Source organism: Acinonyx jubatus, chromosome C1 (genome assembly GCF_027475565.1).
Source record: "Acinonyx jubatus isolate Ajub_Pintada_27869175 chromosome C1, VMU_Ajub_asm_v1.0, whole genome shotgun sequence".
In the NCBI taxonomy this organism is placed as follows: Eukaryota; Metazoa; Chordata; class Mammalia; order Carnivora; family Felidae; genus Acinonyx; species Acinonyx jubatus.
Genome location: NC_069381.1, coordinates 74,756,874 through 74,781,583, shown reverse-complemented (window position 1 = coordinate 74,781,583; position 24,710 = coordinate 74,756,874). Strand labels below are relative to the sequence as shown.

General features: G+C 40.3%; 1 protein-coding gene across 1 annotated transcript in view; it reads right to left on the bottom strand.

Annotated features, from left to right (window-relative positions):
- Window positions 1-504: 504 nt before the first annotated feature.
- The window catches only part of LRRC8C (leucine rich repeat containing 8 VRAC subunit C), an 81,369-nt gene continuing 57,163 nt past the window's right edge, over window positions 505-24,710 (bottom strand). Inside the window, exon 3 of the mRNA XM_027058663.2 lies at window positions 505-7,128. Coding sequence (XP_026914464.1) covers window positions 4,855-7,128 — 2,274 coding nt within the window. The 3' untranslated portion in view covers window positions 505-4,854. The remainder of the gene's footprint in view (window positions 7,129-24,710) is intronic.

Here is a 24,710-nt window from a genome sequence, read left to right as displayed (position 1 = left end):
AAATACGTTAAATGACAAATTAGCTTCAAAAGTTACCAATCATGGTTTTCTTATGTATAAGTGGTGTATTCACTTTTCCTAAAAAATGCTTCCATAAGCCTGGTGTGTACGTGGTTAACAAGGGGAGGCATCCTAACTGAGAACCATTCTGATTCCTTTAAGTAACCACGATCATGACCATAAAAGTATTTACTGAAAGCTGGGCTGGACAGCAATTGTACAATCTGATCTGGCAAATGCACAGAAATTGCACCCCAGATTACATATTAATGTGCTAATTGCCCAAATGAAACTCCAGGGGCACCTTAGGTAGATGCAGTGCAGTGAATTAAGGAAGGAAATAATTAGTCACAATTGCAGAAACAGGCTGGACACGAAGTGGAAGGATCCAGGCAGCCTACTTCCTGCAGAGTACGGAGAGCCTTGGCAACACAACATGCAAAACACCAGAGAAATGCAAAAGATAAATATTATTTCTACAATCGAATAAGGGACAAACCTCAATTTTAAATTACAAAAATGTCTTTATTTAAGTTATTTTCCGTTCCTATGTACTACATAGCCAAATAACACTAAGACATTTTATCATGAATTCGCGCTGTGACAAATCAACTTTCAAGCATTTCCTTGACAGTCTTAGAGGTTTACCAGCATCTGACACAATCTGAACACATAGAGACAGTGAGAGAAAACAAGTCGTAGGAAAAACAAACAAACAAACAACAACTGAGTGAGCACATAAGGCATTATGAGTTTCAACCCCAGTAAAGATATTCATTGAAGAGGCAGGATCAGGTGGGAGAGAGACTAGTATTCCGCAGAAAGCCAATTTATACCACGTTAAAAACCATGCAGAGGAACTGTTACTTAACACGGCCAACAAATTAAGCTCTTCAAAGTACCCTTTTTCAAGGTCTTCTGATTAAAAAAAAAAAAAATTCCTTGGGGGCGGGAGGACACTCTTTCCTTTCCCCAGAATGAACTTCAGGATGTTAACTTTTGTCAGTGTGTGGCTCTGGGAGAAAGGAGTAAGAGTGGACACCTAGTTTGAAAGCTAGTATGAAATTGTATTAGAAGCATGTCACTGAGGCCTAAATCTGAAAAATCAATGGCAGGCCTGGCTGAGACTGTCCAAATTTTCCTACAACGTGTCTGAATAGACAAGCAAAGATGAGAATACCTTACGGACTCTTGAGGCATTCCCCTCACTGCTCACTGCTCTGTTTTGTTCCTTTGTTTTACTAACTTAAGGCTGCTATTGGACCCTACTGTGAATTATTGAGATCCTACCAAAAATGTGAACTGCTTGACCAGCGTGGTCACTTTCAGAATTAATAGAACACGAGTTGAAATTATATTAAAATGTATCTTATGTATTCACTACTAAGTACTGCTGACCATTTTCATAAAGATGGATCATGAATGTTCACTGTTTAAGTAAATACATCATTACTATGGATCAGGTATTTGGCATGAAATTAGAAAGTAAAATAAACTACTTATAAATGGGCTTTTTAAAAAAAGAATTAGAAAAATAAACAACAGCAAAACTCTTCTTGGGGGAAATGGTAAGAAGAGGTGTAAAGAATTTGTCTTCTCTTTCTTAATATCAGAAATCATAAGATAGCATATTGCAAGAACTTGGGCTTTCCTCATACCAAGTAGCCCAAGAAAGAATCCAGTAGGTTTAAGATGCTCTTTCATGAAGACGGCTTGAGAGGCAAATAAAGTGGAACCTCTGAATGAACAAAATACTCATAGCAGGCATATTTTCCAAGGCTTTCTGAAAACGCAGTGCCTGCTGAACAGGATGCCATGTGAATTGTTCGAACTCTTTACAGTAGCTACATAGGAAATGTAACAGCAGGGAAGAGGTGCGTGAACAATAAGAAAAAATTTACAATTGTAAGTAACAGGTTTCACTGTATCAAGAACATTTATATTAAAAATGTTGTGTTAAGAACAAAACAAAACAAAAACCTAACACATGACTAGTTTCTGAGGTGTGGTCTCCTTAGGTGTGAGTTCCATTGGGATATACTTATATGCTCTGTTTCAACCAGACCATCACCAGACAAATAGGCTGTTCGATACTTAACCATTAAAACTGACCAAAAGGAATACCCATCATGGGCGTCAAGCAGCCATAGGAGTTATGATTACATATGGTGCTTTTATATTTACATAAGCAGTTTCTCATGAATCCTATAGAGGTTGGAGAAATAGAGCTAGTTTGTTCCTTGTTAGCAAGAGCACTTGTAAAATACAGAAAGGGATTAGGTAAATACCCCTTTTACACTGAGTTGATCCATTAAAGGACTTTAGAAAAGTCAGCAGTTCGTTTACCTGAGTTTCCCATTTAAAGGCTAAATGTAATTGAATACTTTTTGCTTATAAATGTGAACAAAAACTTACAATATTAAGAAGGGCCAGAGTCAGAAAATTGAGACTCAAGATGACATTTGAGACTTTTGAATTTTTATAAAATCTAATAGAAACATCTATGAATTTTCCTTCTTAGTTAAAACATAAAGTCATAGAGCAATACCGATTTACTGGATGTTATTTAGAATTTACGTTTGGGGTCAGCCTGTGACATCATTAAGAAAGCAGATCAAAGTCCCTTGGAATTGTGAACAAATTATTACAAGTGAGAAAACTACTTATTAGTGCCTTACTTCACTTATGAACCCATATGAGATTATGAATTAACACCAGATAAACACTTCAGCATAAATATGATTTTTAACCTGAATAGATCCCTTTTGAAGGGTGACATAGAAAATAACTATAAATTTTGTCCAGAAATATAGTGCACCCAGTGTTTTACCAGTAGTTATTTAAGCTTACCTTTCAACAGGGTACTTTTGTCATGCTCGGCCATGGAGAATCTTCCAGGTCTTTTGTTTGCTTAAAACAAAATAGGGCTATGTTTCTAAATACAACACATTGTTCATAATCAGGATCCTAACCATATTCTGGAATTGAATATTTTATCATACAAGAAATATAACCATGTTACTATTTTAAACATATCATTTCAGTTCCAGTGGGAAATAAATCAGTTATACAAAATCACCATTTGAACACTTTAACACAGAGCAGAAACAGTAAAGCACTTTGGACTATGTGATTTCATTATTAAACAAATGAAAAGCATCTCTTTCCCAAATTCTTCACTCCATGACATCTCATAACATTTAAAACACGACTGAGGTACATGTATCCGTTGAGGAGTTTCTGTAGTTATGTTCTGTATACGACTCGAAGCAGTACTGAGCAAAATCACCAGGACCAAGGAGCAAATTCTAAAAGCAGTGTTCTGAAACCCCCAAATCATCCTCCTATTTTCTTGCGCTGTTAAGTCACAAAACTTTCTTAGATCAGACTAGAGTTCCGGAAACAGTCCGTATGGATTTACTACGTAAAACAAAAATCCCATGATTGGTAATACTGTTCCTGGATTGAGGGCACAAATAGTCTTTTCATTTTCCTGTTCTAACAGAGTAAGAATCAGTGATGGATTTTGCCCAAGATGCATACTATGTTGGTTTAAATACAAAGATAAATAAAAGCTCTGCTGACCATCAAGCAAAAATTATTTGAGTGACATCCGCTTAGCTATTTATTCGCCCCTTTAAAACAAAAGTAAAAGAACCATTTTAGATGAGATGCTTATTTTAAGCCAAAAAAGAGCAGAAAGTTCCTGTGCTTGCATCACTGGCATCTGCAGCAAGGGCAGGATTAAGGGAGCTCCATTTCTGTATATATGGGTATTTTGTGTAACAGGCAGAATCTGAAGAGATGACCACCCCACACCGCCCAGGGCAATCAGGGCGCCTGACTACAGTGCGCCAGCCCTTTAACAGAGTGCTTTCGCAGCGATTTTTTTTTCCATCTGATGTACCCACATATCAAGATATCAGAGATTATTAAATTACTTAAAAACCAGGCTTCTGATTCTGATTTTTAAATTTAATTATCTATTTTAATTAAAATAAATCTAGCTTCTCTAAGGTTGTTCACCAGTACTACATAGCAATATTAAGATTAAAAGGCGAGGGGCGGGGCGGGCCTCTGTATTTTGCTTTTAAATGATATTTTTGAAGCGTCGTTGAAAACGCAGATCAGTTAGATTACAAATGACCAATTCGAGTAAACCAACCATGGAAGATTATTGTCTTCACTCACAAAATCCTAGCCTAAGGATAACTTTCACTGTCAGGTATATGAAATAACACAATTTAGGGTTCTTTTGGAGAGGAGGAGAAATTTTAAAAACACTCGTCTGTGACAATGCACTTATGTGAATTTACACTCCAGAGAAAAATTTTCTGTAGGATGAAGGACTTGGCCAATGGAGAAGGCAGCTGGTATTACAATAAACTAGCTGAAATTCCTTGGTACATACACAATGAAAACAAAACAAGGACTCTGTACAGGTGTAAACAAGCTAAAAATGACCTTGGCAAAATGACTATTTAAAAAATACCAAAGCATGCAACTCAAAATTCCCTCCCTTTCACAAGAATGGAAAAAAAAGGAAAAAAACAAAACAAAAACAAAAACAAAAACAAAACAAAAAACAGATGGAACCACCTGTTCCTGTCAGTAGAAAACAATAATAGATACATTAGGTTCCAGGACAAATAAAACTTTAAAATATTAATGTTGAGAAAATACAATTAAATTTTTATTAAAAAATACATACTCCTTGCTCAATCTCTGTGTACATTTTGTTTTGTGTGAAAGAGAAAAAAAATAAAATAAAATAGGAAAGGCATTAAGACTACCTAATTATTGATACTGTATTTGGTAGAAGCATGTGTCAGTCAAGCTCTAAAGAAAAATAAGTTATTCTGCTTTCATTTGTTCCCGGACGTCAGAAGGCAGAGTTTCAAACAGAGCATCTTCGACAACTAACCCAGCTCGCTTCAGAGCCCGGCAGTCGCCCAGTTCAGGCGGGAGAATTTCAAAGTGATTGCCTTTAACGTCTAAGTAGGAAAGAAATAACAAATTTCCGATTTTCGGGGAAAGTACAGATAGGCTGTTTTTCCCAATCTTCAGAGTTTTAAGTTTCTTGCAGAAGTAGAGTTCATCCGGAAGGCTCTCCACTTTGTTACAGGTGATGGAAAAGTACTGTAAACTTTGTAGAACTCCGATTTCAGGTGGGATAAACCGAATGTCATTGTAGGATAAGTCCAAGTATCGGATTTTGTTGCATAGGAAGAGGTGGGAAGGGAGCACCTCTATTTTGTTGTGACTGAAGGCCAGGCGCTCCAGGCTGGTGAGTTTCTTGATATGCTCCGGGATGTAGGTGATGCTGTTGTGCCACAGTTTGAGCACTGTCAACTTTCTCAAGTGCTGGAAGCTAACGATTTCTTCTATAGATTTCAGATTGTTTTCTTTGAGGTCCAATTCCTGGAGGCTGAGCAGACTAAACACGGCATGGGGAATGCGCTCCAGGTCGCAGTGGACCAGCTCTAGCTCCGTCAGATTGGTCATCTTCTTTAAATTGTTGAGCATCACCAGCTTGGTGCCGTCGTTGTGTATGCACATCTTCTGCAGATGGCTGGACACGTCCACCACGGCCTGAGGGATTTTGGAAACGTTGCTTTTGATAGAGAGAATTTTAAGGCTTTTGAGATCCCGCAGAGACTCAAGAGTGACATTTTTGGAAATATCGTGACTTAGAGACCCAACCAGGTAGAGCTCTTCCAGATTCCGGAGCCCATACATCCAGGGCGGCAGCTCTCTCATGTCATCAAACTTGACGCTCAAGACCTTGAGGTTTTCCTTCAGGAAAGAGAGCGCTGCACTGTGGATTTTGACTGAGCACTGGTGCAGCGAGAGCTCTTGGAGATTGTCTAGCTGTGCGATGGTGGCTGGTATCATTACATTCTTAATGATTTCAAGCTTTAAAGACTGCAACTCTGTGATTTCAAAAACCGTGTCTGGAAGGCCAGAGAGCATGATGAGAGGCAATTCTAGCCGGTTATGGGCATTCGTCTGGAGCTTCTGCCTCAGTTTGTCAGGAGTCCACTCGTTATTTAAGTTCAGCTGCTTTAATTTGTTCTCGCTCACTTCAGATAGGAACACCGCAAATCTCTTGGAATACAGAGGGTCATACTGATCTATCATATGAAGCATAAAAGCAAAGTCATTTTTCACATCGGGAATATCATCGATTCCAGTCTCCTGCCGGACATACTCGAAAGAGTATTCCCGGAGAGAACGATAGAACAGCCAGTATAAGGTGTAAAGGCACGTCAGTCCATAGATACTCACAAAACACAGATAGCAAAAGGACAGTTTTGAGAACAGATGGGCCATGGTATGATTACAAGAAAAGTTTTTATATCCAGTCATGTCCTGAATGTCAACGTTACAGTCCACTGTAAATTGAACTTTGGAAACCAGGGCGCTATTATAGGCAATGATGATCAGGAACTTTATAACCTTAAGTACAGTCTGGCGAACATACATAGCATATAGGATATCACCTTCTTCTACATGCAGCCTGAACTTCTTCACCTTCTCAAATAAGGCCTTTGCCTGCTCACCTTCCTTCTTATCCAGTGCTCCCGCCGTGGACTTGTCGACCACAAACTTCTCGGGAATCGACTTTAGTGACTGAGCGTTGACCAGGCTGCCTTCCGGACCAGACTGGATGGTGTTGGACCTGCTCATGTTGTTCTTCCTGTTGTCCTTTTCTTCGGAATCCTCCCCAGACACTTCAGATAAAGCCCGGGTGGTCCACGGAGAGTCAAAACACTTACCCAGGATCGAGATGAAATGTTCTATTTTGGAGCTGGAGCCAGGGAATTTGAACCAGAAGTTGCTGCAGAGCATGAAGACCAGGGTATGGATGAGCACAAGGTAAGGGAAATACTTGGCATACCAGTGGAGGGCTCGCTCGTAACACATCTGGTTTATGAAACTGTACTGCTGAAGGTCCAAATCTGTCTTTAGTCCTTTCATTTCCACAGTGGCAGGGTTAGTAGGAGATGGTTTAGGGGGAGGCAGTGGGGTGGTGCTGGCAACTGCCTGAGAGACATTTGAAATGGAAGAGTGGTTCTGAGAAGGCTGAACCCTTTTTGGAAGGCAGATTATCTTGTCTTGCATGACCTGAAACACAGAAGTAATATTTTCAAATTATATTATTCAAAGAGCTTTGATAATGTCATTAGTGTGGAGAGGGCAGCAATAACATCCAATAAATGTCCATTTCCTTTGCCTGGAGAATACAACGTTCGATTCCGGCACCAGGATTTTATCCTCAGCCCACATGGTGGGAAAGTGAAATATCTGACTTTGTTCAGCATGTGTAAGTCATGACATAAAACACAGCGGTTCTGCTAGGACTTAGAACAACTCACAACAAAATAAATATCTAAAGAATATTTGTGTGTTTTAAAATTTTGCATTTCTTCCCTCACTGGAGCCTGGGAGAATCAATCACTGGGAAGTACATGTCCTTATCAGACTCAATCTTTTCTTAAGTAAGATTTATGCCCAACATGGGGCTTGAACTCATGACCCCAACATGAGGAGTCACATGTTCTCCTGACTGAGCCAGCTAGTCACCCCTTATCAGGCTCAATCTTGAATCGGATGGCTTCTGAGATGACATAAACTTGTGTATGAGAATTAAAAGCATTGGAAGGAGGGAATGTGGAAGAATTTGTCTTTATCATTTCCCCTTTACTTTCTACCCATATCCCGGACTGCATGCACAGGAGTGCAAATGGCCTTATTACAATGGGAATTTACTAAGCTTTTATGAAAGCCATTTCATCTCTCTGCAGAAAGATATGAAACAATACAGAAGTGTTCCACAGTAAAATAATTAGGTTTAAACTTGCTGGCTTTTTATACAAAATATTACCTCAACAACTTTTATTCCTGTACCAATACTTCAATTCATCAGAAAAAATAGTAAGCCCTAAAAATGTCCAGTGGCCCCAGACATTGAAATTTGGGTAAGAGATAGTGCGCGCATACTTTCTGAATATGAGGGAATGTAAGGGAGCGTACTCTTTGAATCAACCAGGAGGAATTGTCCCTACGAAGAAGTCCATGTAGGTGGAACTCTTTGAACAACAAGCAAACGGTGTAGAGGGAGAATAACCACCCAAGGAATCGACAGCAATAACATGTGGGATTAATAATGCAGGGAAGATCTATTTGTACTGTAAGATGTCAAATGGCTGGAAAACCATAGCATTCAGTGATTCTGCAACAGCAAAATACTTAGTGATTTTGGTCATAAACAGCAAAGCCTTTTCTATGGATTATAGAAGCAGAAACTGAATCCGTTGCCAAGTGAGCTGCTGTGGCATGGGGATGTGATCACGCGTTGATGGCATGGGAGATACAGGCCACCGGAGAGAAGTACGAGGTCTGACAATGGAGTGGAGCATCCAGCACTTCGCAGAGCGCCCAGTACAAAGGAGAACACCAGTATGTATTTGCTGAGAAAGTGGGTGAATCCAGAACTGACACTGGTAGTTCCAGTTCAGAGTTCCGTATGTCTGGGTGTGGCCCATCTCTCTCTGAGGGATGAAGATACGGATGGTGATTATAGTGGGTGACAGCAGAAAACTTCTGCTGTGTTTAATATGCAACTGACCCTATTCTAAGAATGTCACAGGTAATCATTCTTTTCATTGTCACCTTAATCTGATGAGGCAGGTACTCTTATTATTCTCGTTTCACAGATGAGGAGAAAGGCACAGAAATGTTAAGTCACTCAGGCCACCTGCACCCAGAGCCCACATTCTTATTTTATTTTACTGAATTTCTAGAATTAAACAAAAAAGATACCAATCTTACTTTATTGTAAGTAACAAATTACCTTATGCAAATTATGTTTTAGGGGAAAAAAAAAGCTTACTTCTTCAATACCCTGTGCAGATAACAGTGAAAGAATGAGGCTAGGGAGAGAGAGGAAGTCTCTCTACAAGAGTTATAAAAGTTCTGTCCTGGGACACCTGGGTGGCTCAATCGGTTAAGCGTCCAACTCTGGCTCAGGTCATGATCTCACAGTTTGTGAGTTGGAGCCCCGCATCAGGCTCTGTGCTGACATCAGGTTCCAGGTGCCTGGAGCCTGCTTCCGATTCTGTGTCTCCCTCTCTCTCTCTGTCCCTCCCCTGCTCACGCTTTGTCTCTCTCTCTCTCGGAAAAATAAATAAACATTAAAAAAAATTTATAAGTTCTGTCCTGGAAGATAAAGCAGGGAGCAATTACATATTTTGTCAATCAAAAGAAGCAGGGAAGAGGGAAAATGGGTGATGGGCATTGAGGAGGGCACTGCTGGGATGAACAGTGGGTGTTGTATGGAAACCAATTTGACAATAAATTATACCAAAAAAAAAAACCCACAAAAGCAGCAGGGAAGAATAATAAATGGGTCTGCATTTTACCAGAATTTGGTGGCTACAGAGGTGTGAGAATGGAGTGGTGGTCTTCGAACATTTTTATCACTTACCCATGTCAGGGAAAAAATGTTGAGCGTGCCCACCCGGTATATTTATTTCTATTCAAAATTATAACCATAAAGTCCTGTCAATTCATATGTGAAATATTAGAAAAGCTTAATTCCCTTCCCTTTAAGCCTAAAATAAATACAGAGCTTGAAGATACTGCAGGTTCAGTTCCAGACCACCACAATAAAGCAAATACTGCAACACAGGGAGTCAAATGACATTTTTGGTTTCCCAGTGCATATTTACACTATACTATAGTCTATGAAGAGTGCAAAAGTGTTATGTCAAAAAAATACGAACCATCATCTGAGCTTTCAGCAAGTCATAATCACTGATCACAGATCGCCCCAGCAAATAATAAGAACGGAGAAGTTTGAAACCTTGCACGAATTACAATGTGACACCGAGACCCAAAGCAAGTAAATGTTGGAAAAGTGGCGCCAACAGACTTGCCCAACACAGGATTGCCACAAATCTTCCATTTGTGAAAAACACAGTATTTGCAGAGGACAATCAAGGGAAGTGCAATAAGATGAGGTATTCCTGTCTAAAAGTTTTTGTTTTTATCTCACTTTTCAGTGGAGCATCTTTTGCACTTCTGGGGGGTCAAGCACTCTACCTTGGAAAACCCTGGGATCGAAAATAGGAGGAAGCCTAGAATGCCAGACTATCCTTAAGGAATACAGAAGAGAGACAAGTAAGCAGTTCAGTTTGGGGTCATGTTCTGGATGTTTTCCCACTAGTGGTCTCACTGGATGCTGTAACGGTCTGTGTAGTAAGCAGTAGGTGGGGGCCAGAGCTGAGAAGGGAAAGGGAGCACTTCCCCGAGGACCTTCCCTAAGAGGGACACATTTGAGCCGGTATGTTAATAAGGCATTGTCAGTGTTGTGATGAAAACACAGGAGAATCCATTTGTGAAAGCAAGACCAGTTAGAAGGTAAAAAGGCGGACACCTTCTTCAGTGCTAACTCCCTGCCAAGCAACCAGCAGACCCCATTACTGTCCCCCTGCCCAGTGCTTCCCCAGGCTTGTTCCTAATGGTGGAAGATGACAGACCTCTGGAGCTTGTGTAGGGTTTTAGGATATGCAGGGCACGAGAGGGTGCGGAACTAAGGGGGCAAGGGTGGGCTGAAATCCTGCTGTGTTTCCCTCAGCAGGATGGGAGCTCCATCCTCCTGGGGCTACCTATGGTCACACAGTGGGGATACCTTTTTAGATTCTGCACAAAGGTCCCTGACTGGCTAACATCTGCCATGCCAGGGAGGCAGGTCATATTCTCTCCCTTCTACAGAAGAAGAAACCCAACTGAACGGAAGTGACTTGCCCAAGTTCACATAGCTAGGAAATGGTAGCACAGGAATTTAAACCTGTCTTTTGTTTACAGACTTGTGTTCTTCTAATTCCACACATCTTCCCATCTCACCCAGCTTCTTCTTTGAGGGCTTCACGGAGAACAGCCCAGTTGATCTCCCCAAGTTCCTTTCAGCCTTCTGATGCCCTATTTCTCGTTCAATCTTCACAAAGACAGAATTTTAAAAAGGTGCCTACTTATTAAATTCCAGGAGGGTAAGGATGGTGTTCTATTTTTCAGCAGCTGTTAACTATTCAGAAGTGAGCAGAGAGTCAAAAAAATACTGGTGTTCACTTGCTAAGAACAATAGCTGCTCGAGCTGCTGAGGGAACATTTCATAGAAGACTCCAGCAGAGACGCAACTCAGAGGAGAATTCCCAAAGAATGTGATGGCAGGTTGCCTAATCCAGGAACCTGGATTGAAAAGGATGAAAAGGAACAGGGCAGGTTAAGGAGTCCAACAGTAAGAGCATGAAGACTGGAATAGTAAAACGGCCACAGGCGAGAGGAAGTTACCCCCGCCGTGTTTAATAGACATAGTATTTGTGAACATTATAGCATTGAGAAGAACCGGAGAAGAATCTATATTTTCAAAGGTACAGTAAAAAAGGGAAAGACAGACAAAAATAAGGCAGCAGCAAAAACGACAAATGGTAAAGGGTGTTTTTGTGGTATCTTTTGTAAAAAAAACAGCAGCTTATAAGAACTCGAAATTTTTTGTTTCACTTTTCTTGCTCTTTTGAGAAATTTGCTATTTAAATCTACATACCTCTTTTCTCTTTACCTTTATCCAGTAATTTAAAGGTTAGAGAACCAAACAAGCCTTACCGAGAGGCTAGAACACAAATTTCAAAGGAATATCAGGGTCTCAGGCTGCTGGTGCAGGACTAAGGGAGAGCACCTGGGGGGTGGGTAGGGAGAAAGCCCTCCACGAAACACTAAGGCTCAGACCATCACCACCAGCTTGTACACACACATCACAATGCAGAGGAAGTCCATGTTTATTTAGGAGCAACCCTCAGAATGCCTTTGGAGGAAAAGGGCTTGAGACCAGGAGCTACAATGTGTGTTTGTGAAGGGAAAGAGAGACTGGAGGGGGAAGAAATGGGGTAGGGGAAGAGAAAAAGATTGAAAAAGCAGGATGAGCAAGAGAATCTAACTCAAAATACAGCAAGGTGAGAAAGTTACTATCCTAAAGGTGGATATGAGAATAATTCTTGAATAAAATCATCTATATTAAGGAAAATATCTAAGTTAGCTTGGAAACAAGGAGGAGAGGGACACAGAATGTGATCACTGAGAGCAAAGGTCAGGTGAAGCCATGGCAACAACAATGGCCAACCCTACTTTATCTGGGGATGAACAGGTTTGGAGGTGGGAAGTGGTGAGTCAGCAAAGCAGAGAGGGGCTAGAATCAAACAAAATAGGTCAGGCAACATGGTAGGAGGCTGGAGTATATGCTCATTATTTCTTTTCTTTTTACATTTTTAAAAAATGTTTATTTATTTTTGAGAGAGACAGACAGAGTGTGAGCAGGGGAGGGGCAGAGAGAGAGGGAGACAGAGAATCTGAAGCAGGCTCCAGGCTCTGAGCTGTCAGTACAGAGCCTGACGCAGGGCTCAAACTCACAGACCACGAGATCATGACCTGAGCTGAAGTCAGGAGCTTAACTGACTGAGCCACCCAGGTGCCCCATATTTCTATTTTGAGATATAAATACCTTTCAATCTTCCCCGAAACTTTGGTATAATGTGCTACAGAACACACACATACACACGTACACACACAGCTTTTGTGAGTAAATTTTGTAAAAATCACAACAAAAAGGAAGATTTCATGCCTGGATCCAAACTGTACAGATGGGGAGAATTTGCCAGGGATGGTAATAGTCTATCATCTAAACTGTTTCCATGGAAGTAGGAAATGAGAACCATAAAAACCAAACCCTTCCAGGAGTCTGTAGAACTTGGAGAGGGTCATGGGGCTATGGACTGCAATTTGATCCATTAGGCTCTGAGCCTAAGGAGCAGCTGATATCTAGGTGATAAAAATGTATACTATGACCCTCAAGGTCTTGCAATTAAAGAACCTGGAGGAATAAAACTATTCATGCAAAAGTCTTCCATCACTGTGATATCTAGGAAATAGTTCTGGAAAAGAAACCTAAAGGTTTCAGAAGTGGGCTCAGTGAAATTTGGATTCATACATTCCCACTGGTAAATTATTTTGAGATAACATAACAGCTGTTTTTGGTAGGGGGAAGGAACTCAGTGTGTTTTCAAGAGAAATAAAGTAAACACGCAGGCCGCCTTAGGAAAGGAAACAAGCCATCTAAACCATGCCTGACGTGCTGCTCATACCTAAGAAAAGAATCAAATATTTAACATTGTAATTGTCAAATTTATACCCACAAAGAGTGGAATTAAGTGGAATATTAAGTGGAATATGTTGAAATACTTTATCACCTATTGAAATGCCCTGCATGGTCAAAGGAAATTGGGGCCTTTTAATAGTAATTTTCACTATTTTAAATCATTACTGTTCATTCCTCCATCTTTGATTGTATGATATACCTTTGATGATAGCGATTTGATTCCCAGTACTTTATTAGGATTATAGCATTTACTGTATAATGTAAAAATAAGATCTACTTAACTTACACAATTTCTAGAAAAGCAATGCAGTACAAAGCAGAACCCACCTGTGGTAACAAGTTGAAAAAGTATCATATTGGCATGAATGAGACACCAAAAGAGCTGAGGGTAAAAGCAAAACAGAACAAAACAAAACCACTTAGCTTCAGAGAAGCTGCTTGAAATAACAAAGAGCAACATGAAGAAGGGCCAGCTTATCTATTACATGCCATAGATATAAATGGCATTGATGGCAGTGGGGTAGGGCAGACAGAACATGAAAGTGGAGTGTTGTATGCATGCCCTCAGGAGAGGTCAGCCATCTTGGAGTATCTACTTATGCCAGATATTATGTGAGGAATAGAAGAACAAGAAGTCCTTCAAGGTCGGGGCGCCTGGGTGGCTCAGTTGGTTAATCATCCGACTTCAGCTCAGGTCATGATCTCACAGTTCACGAGTTTGAGCCCTGCATCGGGCTCTGTGCTGACAGCTTTGGATTCTGTGTCCCCCTCTCTCTCTACCTCTCCCCTGCTCACACTCAGTGGCTCTCTCTTAAAAATAAATAAACATTTAAAAATAAAAAAGAACCCCTTCAAGGTCAAGCACAGCAGAAAGACAACTAATCAGTAATTGGTGTGGTAAGTGCTCAATCTCATGCTTGTCTTTCACGATGAACTTTAAAATCAACTTGCTAGATCCAGAAAACAACACCACCTTGGTGGCATTTTTATTGGGACTAAATTACATTTATAAATTAATTTAAGAAGAACTGACATCTTCATGGCATTGATTCTCCTCCTTCACGGTGTGTTTTCACCCAATTTTATGCCTTTCAGGAGTGTTTTATAGCTTTCTTCACATAGATGTTGGATATTTAATGTCAAGTTATGCCTAAATAGTTTTATTATTCACTATCATAAATCTTCTTTCTAATCATTTTTTTAACACTTTTTTTCTGGGAGAGAGAACATGAGAGAGCGTGTGAGTAAGTGGGACAGGGGCAAAGGGAGAGGGAGAGAAAGAGACTCTTAATCAGGCTCCATGCTCAGCATGGAGCCCTATGCTGGGCTCAATCCCATGAACTGCGAGATCATGACCTCAGCCGAAATCAAGAGTTGGATGGACGCTTAATAAACTGAGACACACAGGCGCCCCATGAATACTTATCTTTAACACAGAAGGTAGAGTCCTCCTTTCTCCTTTTCTACCCTTGTGCCATTCCTTAGTAAGCCCTGCTAAGTCTGGTGTACACTCTTCCAGATCTATATCTGTGTATTTGCATATATATGACATATAAACACATGGGATCTTACTATATAGACTGTTCATGCACCTCGAGCTTTTCACTTTCATTATAAGTCCTGAAGACCTTAACACATTGGCACATAGGGCTCTACTTCATTTTAAGGACCACCAGAATTCATAGTGTGGATATGCTATAATTTAAAAACATTCCAATGACGACATGCACTTAGGCAATTTTTCTATTGAAACCAATGCCAGTGTTAAAAAAATTATGTGCCATCTGACTTTACACGGCATTCTGTAAAACAGGACAGAGAAGTTGTGGGCAGTTGCCGGGGGTTCCCTGCAGAGTTTCAGCACAGGGGAATTCCTTAGGGTGTTGGGATTCCTCTGTATCCTGTCTGTGGTGGTGACTATAAGAATTTACACATCTTTTAAAACTCACGTATGTATCTTGTTCTGATAAAGAGTGCATTCTTGAAGATGGCAAGGCTAAATGTGTCTAATATTGACACTGTCCTACCAACTTTTCTTTTTTAATATTATTCTTTAATCTACTTTGCAACCCTGTCTGTGATTTTATTTTTTGGGTATGTCTTTTATGGATTAAAAAAAATCCAAACAAATCATTTCTCTCTTTTTACAAGTGAATTAAATCCATTAATTACTTTGCTCACTCATATTTGTATATTTACTGGTCTTTGGATTTATTTCTGCCTTCCCCTGCACTGTTAACATTTTCCACATCTCTTATTTGCCATCCTGCCTCAGGTGGGTTAGTAAGGTGTAGACTATATTTTTAGAAAGATACTACCTATAATTTCTTAGAATATACGCTTTTAAATTTTTCACTATTGCAATCCCACTCCAAGCACATTTAACTACCCACTGAACTATCCCATTTTGTTATTGTTGGGGTTTTACTTTTCTTCTGAAACACACATTTTAAAAAATGACCTAGAGGTGATTGTGTTTATTTACATATTTATTAAGTCATGTGCTCACCAGTTTTCTTAGATCCTGTATCTTCTCTCTGGGTTCATTTTCCTTTTAGTTGAAGTGTATCCCTTAATAATTCTTTTAATAAAGGTCTGTGGATAGAAAACTCATATACTTGTATGTCAGAACATGTCCCTATTGATTTCATTCTTTTTTTTTTTTTTTAATGTTTGTTTATTTTTGAGAGACAGTGTGCATGAGCTAGCGGGGGAGTGACAGACAGAGGGAGTCAGAGGATCCAAAGTAGCTCTACACTGTCAGCAGAGAGCCTCATGTGGGTCTCAAACTCACAAACTGTGAGATCATGACCTGAGCCGAAGTTAGATGCTTAACTGACTGAGCCACCCAGGTGCCTCTATTGCTTTCATTCTTGAATAGTTTCGTAAGTTATAAAATTCTCTGTTGGCAGTAATTCCCCTTCAGCACATTAAAATACTATTCCATCTTCTTCTGGCCTGTATTTTCACTGCTGGGAAGTCTGCTGTCACTCTGCATTTGTCCTTTAGTGGGCAATCTCCTTCCCTATGATAACTTTTAAGATTTTACCTTTAATACCAGGTCTTCTACAATTTCACTTTCATTTTGAATGTGTGTGGATTAATCCTGCTCAATATCTATAGCTAAGGACTCAACTTTCTTCAATTTTGGAAAATTTCAGCAAAATCTCTTTAAATATGACTTCCACACTTGCTCCATCATTTCTTCCATTTTTTCCTGTAATTCCTATTAGAGGTATGTTAGAGTCCCTCAATCGATCACCCATGGGAGTGTGTGTGTGCTTTTTAATCTCTGCCTCTCTCTGCTGGGATCTGGGTAAACTCAGAATGCTTATCTAATTCATTACTTCTTTCTGCAGCTGAGTACAGTCTTATTTTTCATATTTTTAAGCTCAGTGACTTTTTTCATCCCCAAACTTCTAAATTAAAAAAATATATATTTATTTTGATGGGGCACCTGGGTGGCTCAGTCGATTAAGCATCTGACTTGGTTCAGGTTATGATCTCCCTGTTCATGAGTTTGAGCCCCGTGTCAGGCTCTGTGCTGACAGCTCACAGCCTGGAGTCTACTTCAGATTCTGTGTCTGTCTCTCTTTCTCCACACCTCCCCTGCTTGTGCCCTCTCTTTCTCAAAAATAAATAAACATTAAAAAAAATTATTTTGAGAGAGAGAGTGTGAGAGCGAGTGGGGGAGGGGGAGAGAGAGAATCCTAAGCAGGCTATGCTGCCAGTGCAGGGCCCAATGTGGGGCTGCATCCTGAGAACCGTGAGGTCATGACCTGAGCCCAGCAGGTGGATGCTTGACCAACTGAGTCACCCAGGCTCAAAATTTCTAAATGTTTTATAGCCATTTGCTCTTATGTCATATGTACCCATTTTTTAATTGTTATGCCTTTATCTCTTTGACCACTGTAAGTATATTTATTTGAACTTCACTGTTTGTTTCAAAATTTAGTTTCATCTCAGGTGAATCAGTATTCCAAAGGCTAATTTTGCTGAGAGCCTTTTCTTAGCATAGTTTTCTTCCTGTGCTCTGGGTGGTAGGCTGGTTGGGAGATGAAACTGTTTTCCACCATCTCTTGTGCGCTCTTTTGCGGTTCCCTGCACCCAATCCCCAGCCCCCCAACCCACCATTAGGTCTTATCACGGTATTTTGACATTCCGCTGTAATGTCAGGATCCCATGGATCCAGTCAGGATACAGCAGGCAGGCTGGCTCAGCTCCCAGCTGGAGGCACAGTTTCCTCAGAAGTGTCAGTCCACCATCCAGTTACTTGCCATTCTTTTCAGCTTCCTTTTGGGAGTGGGGGCCTTTGGCTTCAAACAGTGACCAGGCTCCAGTCTCTTATCTTGCTCGGTGCATTTTTAGCTCCCCTTGCTGGCAGGAGCTGAGCCCCTGGCTGCTACTGCCTGCTTTTGGCTAACAGCCTGGCAGCTGCTTCAGCCTCACTCAGTATTCTGTTCCTGCTCCACACAAATGTTGGTCTTGTTTTTGAGTCCATGTATGCATTTTCGTTATCTCTTTTCACACTTTATCATGGCTATATACACTCAACAGAGGGAATGTTTTGAAGTATAACACTTGCTTTAGTATCTTTTCCAGAAGGAAAAGAGTGTATGTGCATTCTAGTATAGAAATTTAGTCTTAAGACTAACATTATGAAGAACCACATTGCTCGGGTAGTGCCAAACAAGGCACATCTATGATGCCAAATTCCTCTCCCCACCAAAAAAAAAAAAAAAAGGCTGACTTACTTTATACATCTCCCACTGTCACAACATATGAGAGTACTTATTTTCCTACAACCTCAACAATTAAGTACATTACTCTTTTTCTTTGTACTATAACCCAAAAATTATTTCTCTGGTTTAGACTTTAAGTCGTAGTTATGACTATGTTATCACTGAAAGAAGTGAGAACATTTGATGCATGTGATAAAAAGGCAGGTGTCATTCCAATATGCTAACTTATGATCCAGACATATTCTTTAGATTGTGGTTGATTCTTCCTTCCTTCATTTGCTTTTCCTCCATCTTTTCTTTTTTCTTTTCTTTCCTTTTCTTTCTTCCTTCCTTTCTTTCTCTTTCCTTTCTCTCTCTTCTTTCTTTTCTTTCTTCTTTATTTCTCTTTTCTTTTTTTTTCTTTCTCCCTTTCTCTTTGGTTTTAAATGTTTATTTAAAGAGGGGGGAGGGGCAGAGAGAGTGAGACAGAGGATCCAAAGCAGGCTCCGCTATGACAGCACAGAGCCTGATGGGGCTCCAACTCATTAACCATGAGATCATGATCTGAGCTGAAGTCAGAGGCTTAACCAACTGAGCCACCCAGGCACCCCTGTGGTTGACTCTTTAAAGAGATAGTGCTTTAACTGGGTTATGCTCTAGTTAGTTAGATGGCAGCCACAGAAAGGCAGATGAGCCAATATAAAAGTGATTAACTTTATCCTCTCTCCGCTCCATAGATTCAAATACAGTTGATTCCAAAGGGTTCTACCCTGCAGCTAATCATCCAAATTCCTCCCAGTCTGACAGATCAAAACAATCTCTGGTAACCCAAGAATGGCCTTGCAAGAAACAGATCCTAAAGACCTATTCCTCAGACTTGTTCAGAGATACTAGGATAGAACAGTTTTAGTTTTATCAACGAAAACTTCTTGAATATCTAGTCTATGCAAAGCATCACAGGGAAATCAAGGAGACATAACCAAGGTTTGCTGTTCTAAAAGTAGTTATAATCTGACGGGAGTGGCATAAAGAGTCATATAAAAAGTCAAGCAGGGGTGCAAATAAGGCAGGATCTACAGCAAATGAACGGTGTGGTAAGTACAATGAACACTCAGGCTTGGCGTCAGCGGGGAAGGCTTCATGGGGTTGGAGCACCTCCATCTGCCCCTCAAAGCTACTGGACGTGGTGGTTACGGGAGCGTCAAGTCAGAACCTCGTGGTTGCAGAGGCAGGAATAAAGGATTGCACTTGGGAAGGGAAAGAGAAAAGATGACAAAGGTCGAGTGCAGCTCTTCCTCTAAGAGGCACACTACCTCCTCCTTGGAGAAGGGATGGAGAACCAAGGGAAGGAAATGAATTTTCACATCTCTAAGTCATCAGTGAGCGCACACACTTACTCCCCCAGAAACAAGGTGCTAGAAGATAAAGAAAACACCTATTCTCAAGAGATGCAATATTTGCCTCTGTCAGTGACAGGATTCACTCTGAAAATGCAGATTTTGTTTCAGGGCTAACTACTGAAAATATTTTCGGTACACACAAATCTTGGTGAGAAAGAAAAGGAACTGAAAAGGTAGAAAAGATGGTTCTCAAGGGGGGAACATCTAAATGCTTTCTTTCTCAGCAAATGCCTTGTTCACAAGCCCAGAATGTGTGTATGTGGGGCGGTGACCACGGCAGCACAGACACAGGCACCCCCGAGCGCCACACGCAGCAACGCTCTCACCAGCACAAACCAGGTCCCAGTCTCTAGGGGAGTTGGGGACATGTGGCTGCTGCAAGGGTGTGAGGTTCCCGGCCTGCTGTGCGCAGGGCACCGGCCTTCTCTTCAAGGATGGCGTTTAAGACTTCTATCGTGGACAGGAAATAATACCCTGTGTATGGAGGAAGTATATACCCAGATAGTAAGAGGAAAGAGAGGGAAAAAAACAAAACAAAACAACACCAGCCTCAAGCAAACTGCCCAGTTTTAAGGTGTTTATTAAAAACACAAAAGGGCCGAGTGAAATGCCTGTTTTTATCGGTTGCTCATTTTCTCAATAACAACAGGAAAAGGAAAAGGGGAAAAAAAAGGTCATCCTCTGGCACCTCTGAGGCATAGTTGAATTTATTTTATTTGAGAATAACTCCAAGGGATCAGAGGGATGAGTGACTGAAATTTGGATATCGAGTTTATGAATTCTCTCGGTGGCAAGGTACAGCAATAGTACACTTGCTAAAGGGTTCATCTGTACACGAGTGAATCCCAGACAGCAAGTACATCTTCTCAAGTTAAGCATTATCAGAAATGTCTAAGCTTGAGGGAATTAAGTGCCACTAGTCTGGTGGAAGAATTAACTACTGAAAAAGTTAAAGCCTCATTTCTTGAGTCATTACAATACAGAACAAGGTATACAGTTAAACAGAACTGGAAGTCTTTTAAGCCCTGGTTTTCCCCCATCATAGCACCTAAGGAAACCTGGCATAATTGTTTATTATCATTTTACCTCCTAGACCAAGAAGCTCTTTAAAAGTGGGCTCCATCCTTATTAACACTGCCTGGCACAAATTAGGTACGTAATAAATATCAGGCAAATAGACAAACATGTTCTCACCTAAGGAAGACAAACTACAATGGCAAACACATGCATTTATAAGATCAGATGCCAGTGAGCATCAGGAAATATTTGGCTTCTAGCTACTTTCCTCTGAGATGAAACAATTCATTTCACACATCTTCCAAATTGCCAGGTGATGTCTGCCTAGTGATTCGTAAAGCTGGAGCTAAGTGCTTACTCATTTAAGATACACAAAGAAGGGGCCAAGATTTGCGAGGCACTATCCCTTTATTCCCAAATGAAAAAGAAACCATCATGCCTTCATCAGGATCATGTATACATTCGACACTTCACTTAACAAAGGTGATTCTCTTACCACTGTAAATACAGACATACTGACTTTTTGAGGGAAGGATGACTATATACTATAAATATTATATATTTTTAAACCATTGATTGGCCTGAGACTTTCCAGCCATCAAGGATGCTCTCAATTTCTGTATCCTAGTTGTATTTACCTTGTGTTTTCTTTTCCCTCTTTGAGGTCAGCTGCTCTAGGATACAAAAGGAATTGGAAAAGAAAATTCAAAAATGAAGGAGTGGGTCCGATTCAAAACTGCTTTCATTTTGCTTCATGGCATTTTCCCATAAGCCAAGTGGACTAGTGCATTATTTGATCCACTGCAATTCAAGATTTAAGTGGAAAGTATTCATTTTAAAGCCAAAACCATGTGAGAAGATTTAGTGAATATAAAAAAAACTGGATAAACATTAGGAACTTACAGTTAATGATTCATAATGGAGACTGTTTCAGTTGCTTGAGAAATTTAAAATATTTATAATTATGCTCTTGAAATAATGAAGGGAAAGCTCTTTTTAAAGCAATCTCCAGGGACTGAAATCCTAGTTCTGTACTCAACATGACTTATCCCTGGACACACTGCAGTTCTCTGATAAACTGTGAGCTGAAGGAAGAGGAGAGAAACTGGGGGGCTGGGGGGGGGGGTGTCCAAAGAGAAACAAATCCTCTGGATGGTCCACACAATGTACAACCAGTATAAAGATGCAGAATTCTAAACAATGGAAGCATCCACACACAAACAAAAAACTGTTTTACTAAACAAAAACTAATTTACTCTAATAATCAAAGAATAAATTGCTCATCAAGTGAACGATGTCAAGGCTGTGGTCAATCTATGGGAGAGGGAACTGATGGTATAGTTTACGAGAGAATGCCTGTGCCTTGTTGTGACATCCTGGAAAGCTTGCCGGAAAGGCAAAAGTCAAGGCAAGTGTTATTCATTTAGGTGTGTTGGATGGTAAGGAAAAATGTTGTTTTTAATCATCATGCTTTTTGGAAGCTAACCTATCTGGACTCCAGAAATATCATTAATTTGGATAAGAAAGGTTCCATACATTCCAGGCAAATGGCTCTTTTACCATATAGGATGAATTTCAGTGATGGGTCTTTTTCTGATTTATCTAGGTGGTTGACCTCAGGGTAGAACTCAAGATTCTCCTTTGTTCCTCCTTCCTTCTTTCTAGGAGAAATGGGGTTAGTAGAGATAGCTGCATTCAAGGAAACGTAGTGAATCTTGGTGCTCATAAGGGGTGAAGGCTCTGAGTTCAAGTGGCATGAGCTCTCGAGATGAGTTGTTCTGGACTCTCTTTAGAGCTTCCCTTGGGGGTCACCACTTTGAAGTCTCTCTTCTTTCTTGAAGCTGATGTGATATGATGGCTCTGGAACCGCCTCTATTGGAAGCGGACCATCTCCTCGGAGGGCCTGGGGAGGATAGCTCAGACAAGTTCTCCCTCTGGCTTTAGGGAGAATCGACAGTCAATCTCCTCCCCCCACTGTCCCGATCTCAGTGTCTCCCTTGCCCTTTCCAACTCTGGACAGGCAGGGATTAAAGTGCAGGGAAAGAGGATAAGGCAGCTTCTTGAGCTGCCCTCCCCCTCCTCCTACCCCAGATCACATAGCCTTCAGTGGTTAGGCAAAGGAAGGCCTTGTGGCTTATCTGAGGTCTGGCTTAGCTCACCAGGAGATTGATATAGTGAGTTTGGGGACAGAGTGGGGCTTTTATCAAATGTTCTTTTATTACATGTTCTTTTTTTTTCTTTTATCAAATGTTCTTTTGCCTGGTCTTGTCCTCTGTCCATATAGCTCCTGTAGGGTCCTCTGGGAGAGGGAAGAATTGAGCATTTGGTCCTTTCTCTTAGACCTTTCTCAATCTGTTTGCCAGAGACCCAACTAATCACACCTAGGGCTGAAGGAAATGCACCAGATGAAGGCATTTGAAGTCTATAGCTAAAGAGACTAAAAAGAATACATTTCTATTTTACCACCATTTTTTTCACAATAAACTGTGAAATGGAAATGATGCCAATCCTGCTCATTGAATAAAACTGAGACTCAGAAAAACCATGTGTTTCACCTAAAAACCTATGGGAGAGTTCATGTTTTCCGTTAAAATGGTGATGTAATTGATGGCCTGTTTATTAGACAGAAGATTTGTGGTTAATGGTGTGGAATTTTTTGTTTTGTTTTAGTGTTTATTTATTTATTTTGAGAGAGAGAGGGAGAGAGAGAGAGTGAGCAGGGGAGAGGCAGAAAGGGAGAGAGAGAATCCCAAGCAGGTCCCTTGCTCTCAGTGCAGAGCCCGGTTCAGGGCTCGATCTCACACACTGTGAGATAATGAACTGAGCCGAAGTCAAGAGTTGGACGCTCAACCCACTGAGCCACACAGGTGCCCTGATAGTGCAGAATTTCTAAAAATATAAAACTAAATGACTAACCACTATGATCATGCACAAAAGTGAACTAGAAGATATGTTTCTACCATATTTCCTCATTTTGCCGTAGGCATTTCTGAGCCCAACATCTCGCACCCACATTTTAATTTTTTTCCCTCTTTTTTTAAAATTAGGTTTTAATTTTAATTCCCGTTAATATACAGTGTTATATTAGTTTCAGGCATACAATATAGTATTTCAACAATTCCATACATCACCCACAGTAACTACATTTTAAAAGTTAACATCGGGGCACCTGGGTGGCTCAGTCGGTTAAGTGTCCAACTCTTGATTATGGTTCGTGGGATTGAGCCCCAGATCAGGCTCTGCTCTGACAGCGTGGGGCCTGCTTGGAATTCTCTCTCTCTGTCTCTCTCTCTCTCTCTCCCTCTCTACCTCTCTCTCTCTTCCCCCCAAAAAACAAACAAAAAAAAAAAACAAAAAAAAAACTTTAAAAAGTTAACATCAACATTGCAAAACATAAGCTAACATATTTGAACTTAAAGTTATACAGCCTTAGCTTAAGGTATCAGTGCAAAGAATCTCACCAGCTCTTACAGACTAATATATTTTGAGTAGGGAGACAAAAATAGCTGACCCTAATTTGCCAGTTAGCAAAGTTTACTTCTTAGAGAAAGCTAATGTTTAGAACCTGCTATTATTACCTGATGAAAACTCACTATGCATATTTAAAAGCCTTTACTCCTTTATTCTTTAGGAAGAAGAAGTGCTGTTAAATAAAAAATCTAAGAGTCTTTATTTGCTATAATCTTCCAAGGGAACATATAATTAAATTTTACTTTGCCTCACAAGTCTTATTTTCTGTAACACAGCGTAATACTGTCTTCCCCCAGGAATATAATTTAAATCATCCAATATATAGAATGTAGACAAACTTGATTTCCCCAGGTAGACTTAACTGTTTTTCCTGCTTTGTAGTCCTTGCAATAACTGGTTGTTGAAATATGACCATATAGCATGCACGCATACACACACACACGCACATGCACACACAATGCAGCAATTATCTTGTGTTTTAGAAGGATGTATGTGAATGTTTATCTTTGCAACAGTTTAAACACCTTCAGAGTCAAGAGCAAGTTTCGTGTTGTCAGAACTTAGCATGTAACACAGCACAGCAAACAAAACGGTAGAATGAAAGTCTGTTATTTTGCTTCTTAAGGAAGCAACTATTCCTTAAGGAGACGGAGCCTTAATTATTTTGTATCCCCCATAGTACCTAACACAGTCCCGGGCACCTAGTCAACAGCCAGTACTGATTTACTTGCAGTTTCATGTCAAAAATTTCATTGAACAAAACACTTCTCCCTATCACCACATATACTCAAATAGGAACTAGGTATTAATCTGTCAAGGATGTTATAGAAGAGATTTCTATATTGGATGGGAACTTATATTAACTCACCTCTAAATTCTCCTCTAATT